The sequence below is a fragment of the Microtus ochrogaster genome, unplaced genomic scaffold, assembly GCF_000317375.1.
Source record: "Microtus ochrogaster isolate Prairie Vole_2 unplaced genomic scaffold, MicOch1.0 UNK14, whole genome shotgun sequence".
NCBI classification, from domain to species: domain Eukaryota; kingdom Metazoa; phylum Chordata; class Mammalia; order Rodentia; family Cricetidae; genus Microtus; species Microtus ochrogaster.
Window position 1 is genome coordinate 6,524,702 of NW_004949112.1, and position 8,467 is coordinate 6,533,168.

Below are 8,467 nucleotides of genomic sequence, written 5' to 3' on the forward strand. Positions count from 1 at the left end.
AAGGAGGAGAAGAAGGAGGAGGAAGAAGAAGGGAAGGAAGGAAGGAAGGAAGGAAGGAAGGAAGGAAGGAAGGAAGGAAGGAAGGAAGGAAAAAATACAGCAATGAGAATTCTAGGATAAAGGTCTTGTTCTCAGTGTTGCTGTCAGCTGGAACTTCAGAGTTCTGTGAGGGATTGGAAAGGAGAGTTTTAGAAAGTGAATTAAGAGGTGAAACCAACTTCAGTGCCCAAACCGTTGCTTCTTTCTCTTTATTTGAGCAGATCATACCGAAAAACACTGTCTTTGCATCATGTGTAATTCTTTTCTCCCACTTCTCCAACTCATCCCTTGCCCCCATCCCATCTTCACGACCACTTCTACAGTTACACACACACACACACACACACACACACACACACACACACACACACACACACACACACACACACACCAGTTAGTTTTGCCCTTATTTGCAAGTATTTAGGACTGACCACATAGGATTAGGGCCTCATCCAGGAAATAAGATCTTTCTCCTGTCATCAGTTTTACAGTTCCTAGGGAAGTGTGCCTTTGAGAAAATGGGTGGTTTGGTTAGACTGCTGTCTAAGTGACTCTCTCAGGCACACTGGAATGTCTTCCCTTTATCAGTTGTTGCTAACATTCAACTATGGTTTAGCTATTTAACTTTTGTAAGGCAGCTTTAATTGTGCATCATTTGTTTTCTTCTGTTTCTCTTCACTCTTCTTTGTTTCAGACTTGCAAAAAAAAAAATAATCATGTTCCAAGTATTAGTAAATGACTGTATGAGAATGAAAAGTTCTCTGAGTTCAACACTGGGTTTTCTGAGATGGCGTCATATTTTAATTTATAGTACATTATGTTTTCTCAAGTAAACTTTATAGAGTTAACTTTATTAAACAGTTTACTCTCTGGATAAGTGCCCTGACTACCATAAGTCTTTCTTGTATATAGTATAAACACTGCTCTTTTAAAACCCAAGACAACATATTAGTATTCTCTTTGTAAACTTCTCACTTATGAGCTTTCTCATGTTCAGAAAGATATCGTAAATGGAAAAAAAAACAAGCAAACAAACAGAAAACTTTGAGGTGGCTACTAGTAATAGTTTCAGAAATGAATGTTCTATTTTATGGGAATTTGATTTTCTTGTCGAAAAATAAGCATACAGGATTACATTGACTCCTCCTAATGATGTACAAATGGAGGTCACCAAAGTACCTTTTTCACTAAGTATCTGTATGTTACTTTGTGTTGCTTTTATTTCTTTAATTATTTTACAGGTATTTTATTGTATATAGAAAAAAAACCCTGAGCTTATAGGAATTAAATACATTGCTCAATGTACTAAAGCTGATCATCAGACCCTTTTCCCTATGTCCACTGATCTAGGGTTTGCCTTCCTCCATCTTGGATCAGTTGTCCCTGGGTCATGAGGAAGACAAGACTGGACAATGATCTACAAATGCTGGCATTTCCTCTCAGATGGAGAAAAAGGGAGGTCTGCATAGAGCTAACCCACTCATTGAACACAATAGCCCCTACCCCAGTGACTGGTAGACATTGCATTCAAATGCAGTCCTGCAAATTTGCAAGTCGTACATTCCTGTTTCCTAACTCTCTAAAAGTACATCATATGGGACAGATAAATTACTACTATGTCTGTCCCTCCTACTTTCCTACTTACCTGTCTCTTGATTGATGTGTATTTTATGTAAACAGATTTTTGTTTTTTGCATTGGAAGTCTTAAATTTCCACTTCATGATTTGCTTCTTCCCCAGTTAGGAAGCATTGATGGGTCTCCTTTATAACAATAGGCCATACTGAGACACCACCCACACCCTAAGTTAGAAAGTACCAGCCATTTATGGATAGATTACAAGCACATGTATGTTGAAAGGAAGCCAGTGATGTTGGCTGGGTCCATGTGTAGCTATATTTCCACTGGCCTGTTTTTGCTCAGCTTTTATCTCATTTGGATTCTCCATGAGGGCATAACGAGAGGCACTCTACCCCAACACTTAGTTTGCCATGGCCATCTCAAGTGCTTTTCTGTATTCCAATGACCACAGAAAGAGTTAGAACTGCAAGATCTCATTCAAAATCAAGAATATAAACGTTCTCTTGATAGGAAGAGCCATAAGACACAGAGACAAAAGCTTGAATGACTTTCTCAATTTTAATTTTTTTCTTAAATTCTCCGTATGTGTATATATCTGTATATGAGTATGTGCAGGTAAATGAGGGTTCCCATGTAGGAAAGAAGCAGGTATTGGGTCCCTGGAGCTAGAGGTATGGGATGTTGTGAACCTCATGCATGTGAAGGGAACTGAACTTCAGTCCAATGAAAGAATAGTAAGTATTTACCACCAAGCAGTTTCTCCAGGCCAGGGACAGAAGCCATAAGAAGAAGAGATTAATGCAGACTCCTGAATTCCCTATTTCCCTTTTAACCTCATTTTCTTAGTAACAGCTGTCACTAACTCACAATATGCATGTACAGATAGGAAAGCATTTTGACTTTATTTTTTCTTCAATATATTATCATTACGCACAATCCATTTTTCATGTATGTTACAAGGTCACTGTTGTTTATATTAGGACATGATTGAATTATTCCTGATAAGGAATAGGAGGGCAGCATTACTAATACCATCTGAAATAAATACATTTAGTTTTTCTTGCTATTAATATAAGCCAATATAGACTGGAAGGAATATGCTCAGAGAATTATAAATGGAAGTCGTGTAAATATATGTGCGTATTGGTAATGAACTTCTCCAGGCATCGTGTTTCTCACTCAGTGATGGTTTATGACAGAAATCTGGTGTCCCCTTTTGCTTGAAGCATCAAATATTTTGTCCAAGATCACATAGTTAAGGCAAGATTAGACTGCATTTTTCTTTTTTCTTTTTATTGAGAATAGATTCTTGTCCCCTACAAACATAATGACCATAGCTTTTCCCCCCTTCCCTCTTCTCTGCACCCCATCACCACCTCTTTTCTATCCCAGATCCATTCCCCCTCCTCTCCTTTGACCTTTCAGTAAAGATCAGGCTTCCAAGAGAAAACAACCAAAACAAAACAAGATACAATAAGAAAAGGCAAAAACTCTCATATCTAGGCTGGACAAGGCAACTTAAAAAGAAGACAACAGTTCCAAGATCAGGCAAAAAAGTCAGAAAGAAACACACTCCTGGTCCCACTCTCCAGTCCTCTGCATATATATTATGACTGTTAGCTTGGTGTTTTTGTAAAAAAAAATACATCTTTCAAATATGAAGTGACTGTTACTTTCCCTGAAGAGCCCTGTTACAACATTTGAAGAAATAAAGAGGCATGCTAGGATACAGAGACATGTGGTAAAAGATCAAGTGTTGCTATTTTAATTTTGCAGACTAGGCAGCTCATGTAAACCATGTCCACACAACCCTCACGGCAAGACTACCATTTCAGGTTCTCCTTGATTCAGTGGTTGGGGAATACATTTCCTGTCCTGGTGATTTGATATTTATAATTATAAAGAGAGAGAGAAAAAAAGAGAATTTCAAGCCTTATTATAGTGTCAATTGTTCTCTCACCAAATAAAAAGTTAAAACATAATTGGACAGTCAGACCTCAACATGGAAAGTGGTGGAGTTAGAGTTCAGTCCCCGAGGACTAGAAGCATCTCTGATAAGAGGACAAACAAATTATAACAAAGATTGCATAAGGCTTTACAAGGTGTTTCTACCTATGAGACTTTAGTCCTCCTTTATTCAGATCATACCATTCTCTGCACACATATCAAATGCCTCTTAACTTTGTGCTTTTCATCTGAATTTTTTTTATTTATTTTTATTGTGCTCTACATTTTTCTCTGCTCCCCTCCCTGCTTCTTCCCTTCTCCTTCAACCCTTCCCCAATGTTCCCATGTTCCCAATTTACTCAGGAGATCTTGTCATTTTCTACTTGTAGATTAGATCTATGTATGTCTCTCTTAGGGTCTAGGTTCTCTGGGATTGTGATTTCTGGGCTGGTTTTCTTTGCTTTATGTTTAAAAACCACTTATAAGTGAGTACATGTGATAATTGTCTTTCTGTGTTTGGGTTACCTCACTCAAAATATTGCTTTCTAACTCCATCCATTTCCCAGTAAACTTCAAGATGTCATTTTTTTGTGTGTGTGATGTGTAGAACTCCATTGTGTAAATGTAACACATTGTCCTATACATTCTTCGGTTGAGTCATTTGGGTTGTTTCCAGGTCCTGGCTATGACAAACAATGTTGCTATGAACATAGTTAAGCACATGTCCTTGTGGTATAATTAAGAATCCTTTGGATATATACTCAAAAATGGCATTACTGGGTCGTGATGAAGGTTGTTTCCTAATTCTTTTTTTTTTTTTTTTTTCGAGACAGGGTTTCTCTGTGGCTTTGGAGCCTGTCCTGGAACTAGCCTTGTAGACCAGGCTGGTCTCGAACTCACAGAGATCCGCCTGCCTCTGCCTCCCAAGTGCTGGGATTAAAGCTAATTCTTTGAGAAATCGCCACACTGACATCCAAAAGGGTTGTACCAGCTTGCATTCCACCAGAAATGCAGAAGTTTTCCTTTTTTGCCAAAACCTCTCCAGCATAAGTTGTCATCAGTGTTTTTGATCTTGGTCATTCTTACAGTTGTAAGATAGAATCTCAGAGTTGTTTTGATTTGCATTTCTCTGATGACGAAGGATGTTGAACATTTCCTTCAGCCATTTTAGATTCCTCTGTTGAGAGTTCTCTGTTTAAGTTTGTACTCCATTTTTAAAATTGGATTATGTGTTGTTTTGATGACCAATTTCTTGAGTTCTTTGTATATTTTGGACATCATACCTCTGTCTGAGGTGGGGTAGAGAAGATCTTTTCCCATTCTGTATGCTGTCATTTTGTCTTGTTGACTGTGTCTTTTGTTTTACAGAAGCTTTTCAGTTTCAGGAGGTCCCATTTATTAATTGTTTCTCTCAGTGTCTGTACTGCTGGAATTATATTTAGGAAATGGTCTCCTGTGCCAGGGCGTTCAAATGTACTTCCCACTTTCTCTTCTATAAGGTTCAGTGTGGCTGGCTTTATGTTGAGTTCTTTGATACATTTGGACTTGAGTTTTGTGCATGGTAATAGCTATGGGTCTATTTACATTCTACTACATGTTGACATCCAGTTATGCCAGCACCACTTGTTAAATATGCTTTGTTTCCATTTGATATTTTTTTCTTCTTTGTCAAAAATCATGTGTTTGAAGGAGTGTGGATTAATATCAAGGTCTTCTATTTGGTTCCATATTAACTCCTGTCTGTTCTTATGCCAATGCCATGCTGTTTTCAGTACTGGAACAAGTTAGTATAGTTTGAAGTCAGGGATTGTGATGCCTCCAGAAGTTCTTTTATTGTATAGGATTGTTTTGGCTATCCTGGGTTTTATGCTTTTCCATGTGAAGTTGAGTACTGTTCTTTTGAGGTTTGTGAAGAATTTTTCTGGGATTTTGATGGGCATTGCATTGACTGCAGATTTCTTTTGGTAAGATTGCCATTTTTACTATGTTAATTCTACCTACCCAAGAGCATGGGAGATCTTTCCATTTTCTGATGTCTTCTTCAATTTCTTTCTTCAAAGATTTAAAGATTTTGTCTTCAAAGACTTGACGTTTTGTTAGTTGAATTTTAAATTCAACTAGAAGGCTATATCCATTTTCTTTCTTTCTTTTTCTGTGAAGAACAACTATGTAGAGTATAGCGTTTTCTCAAATGTACTGCTTTTCCTCTCTGTTAAAGGCCCAACAGCTCACCGAACTGGAACAGAAGTTAACTGTCGCCAAAAATGAACTTGAGAAAGCAGCTCTCGACAGGGTAAGTTGCCATCCAGGAGCCATCACCACTTGGCTTTCAGGCACACAGTGTGTGCTTGCTGCTGCCTGCGGCCACCCAGTACGATTCTAGACACTGCACAAAATCTGGTCCTCAAACTCCTGAGTGTGTGATGGCTTCCCTTCACTCATTTTTTTCTGCCACTGTCAATTGAGGGAACTCTGGGTGTTTGTGACTCCATTTTTCATTTATCTTTCTGGCACATTTATTCCATAACACCGTGTATAAATGTACTTAATGTGTAAGCCATACTGTTCTGTGAAAACTCTGGAAGTAAAATGGAAGTAACCATGAGCTGCTAAAAATGTGTCTTAAATGCCTGTGCCTTAGCACTGTTCCTCCTGTTTGAGAGCTTGGAAATTTGCACAAGGATATTACATGTTTCAATAATCAAAAATGTAGAACTTCATATATATTGTATAGCCATACTTTGGAATGCTATTCCAAACATAAAAATTACAAATAAAATACATTTTGTCTATTAGTAATAAGTGTTCAAACACATGAAATCTATTAAGTATTTATAGAGGTAGAATAAGTGAAAGAACAAATATTCAAATTATGGATTTAATTGTTTTCTGAGAAATTTAGTGTAGATGGCTGTGAAGTAGTACCCTTGCATGCATGTGTTTCACCCTTCACTCATTGAATGGATGCAAAGTAATAGTCTGCGCTAGTACTGAATGCATAAATATCACATGTATGTTAAGCATGCAATATATATGTAGACACTGGGTACATGCTGCCTCCATATTTATTTGTATTACAAATATTTGTCTATCTGTCTGTAATTTATGCATCATACAGCTGGGTTAAGTAGTTATTCAATTCAGACTGCTGCTGACCTTGTACATAATATTATTTTCTACATAGCCTTGTAATTCTCAAAGTCATCTTGGCTAAACTTAAAGTGTTCTGCCTTCTGCCAAGAACTTTCTATATTGGTGATCACAATTTAGTAATAATTTTATAGATAATGTTGAACAGGGACACCAGTTCATCTGGGAGCATTTTTTTTTCACTAATTCATTATACGAACTCGGAGAATCTGTAAAGAAAAGAGGTTACCCTTTAATTATCAGAATTGAACTGTGGGCATTTCACTTTGGAACAGATAGGAGAGAGACCATGTGGGGGATTGATTCCCTTTGAAAATCTTCAGGTTTTACGCTTTAGGAAACCCGATACTGTATGGATACTTTGATACTGTGCTGCACACTTTGCACTTTATGGTAAGTTTAAGCCCAGGCTAAAATTTTACTTCTTAGGAATGAGACTCTGTCTCTCTTAAGAATATATCTTTGCTCTGTTATGATCCAAACATCTTCACAGCTGGCAGAGTATGTGACTATGTCACAATGGAGAAATTAGAAAGAACATATCCTGAATGTTAATGATGTTCCTTTGTAAGATTTGGAGCTCTGAGTCAAATTAAATATTCAGAGAAGTAGATATCTCACTAACCTTAGTTCTTTGGAATTACCATTTATTAATTATCCAAGTTATTAACATTTAATAGTTCAAGGCAGCCTAGCTTCTATTCTTTGGGGTAGAACAGGCATAATTTATTTTATCAAAAATTAGTTTTATAAAAAATTTAATTTTATGATTTTTTCCAGTGATGTTCACCTCATATCTTCCAACTCCTACTCTGTCACTTTTTACAAAGGACACAAGACTTTTGTAGATTTAGTGGAATTAGAAAACCAAGAGGAACATACAATCTTAAATTTTCCTAGATCACATTTAAAAAATTATTCTCTGTCCTTGCTGCCACTGTCTCTGAAAAACGTATTAAATCATAAGAAGACATTGAGTCTTCAAGGTCCTGAGGCAATCTCCCAACTTTTAAGACTATCATTTTTGGCCATTGAATTATTCTTTCTAAAATATTCTTCCTGATCTCACATGATATAATTATTTAATTGATAATCTTTACTGGGTTTTTAAATAGCTATCGTGAGATGTTATTATGTCAGACATTACAGGAATAAAAAAAATGTATCTGACATGATCTTTGTTCTGATATAAAATATAATGGATCAATCAGAAAATAATACTTTTTGACCCACAAGACAATAGAATGATAGAAAATTAATCTTGCTTTGCAAGTACTTGTAAATAACACCAAATTCCGGAGCACAGCACACTAATTGGTTAGAAACAGCCTGTGGACAGAACTCAAGCTACCATAGAGTTGTTTCTTTACCTTTAGTACCATGTGGACAGTGGACTGTCCATCTCCTTCATGTGCACTGCTGTGCAGTGAGCCCACACCCTGCCACAGCATGGACTAGTCTGGGAGCGGTGGCTAGTCTCCAGGGACTCTCCTCTGGTGTTTAGGTAATGACTTTTGTTGACGGGCCATGTTCAAATTTCCCTGGTGCTACACTACATAGCCATACCACTGAGAGCTGAAGGGTGATTGAGTTGTTGTATGTCTAAGTAGACTGATGGGAATATTTCCTGCCATGCAAAAAATACTCGGAGCCGGGCAGTGGTGGCGCACACCTTTAATCCCAGCACTTGGGAGGCAGAGGCAGGCGGATCTCTGTGAGTTTGAGACCAGCCTGGTCTACAGAGCTAGTTC

General features: G+C 37.4%; 1 protein-coding gene across 3 annotated transcripts in view; it reads left to right on the plus strand.

Moving 5' to 3' along the window:
* The window catches only part of Luzp2 (leucine zipper protein 2), a 390,110-nt gene that overhangs the window by 330,386 nt on the left and 51,257 nt on the right, over positions 1–8,467 (plus strand). For all 3 annotated transcript variants that reach the window (XM_005366917.3, XM_005366918.3, XM_026789114.1), the window contains exon 8: positions 5,785–5,859. In XM_005366917.3, coding sequence (XP_005366974.1) covers positions 5,785–5,859 — 75 coding nt within the window. The remainder of the gene's footprint in view (positions 1–5,784; positions 5,860–8,467) is intronic.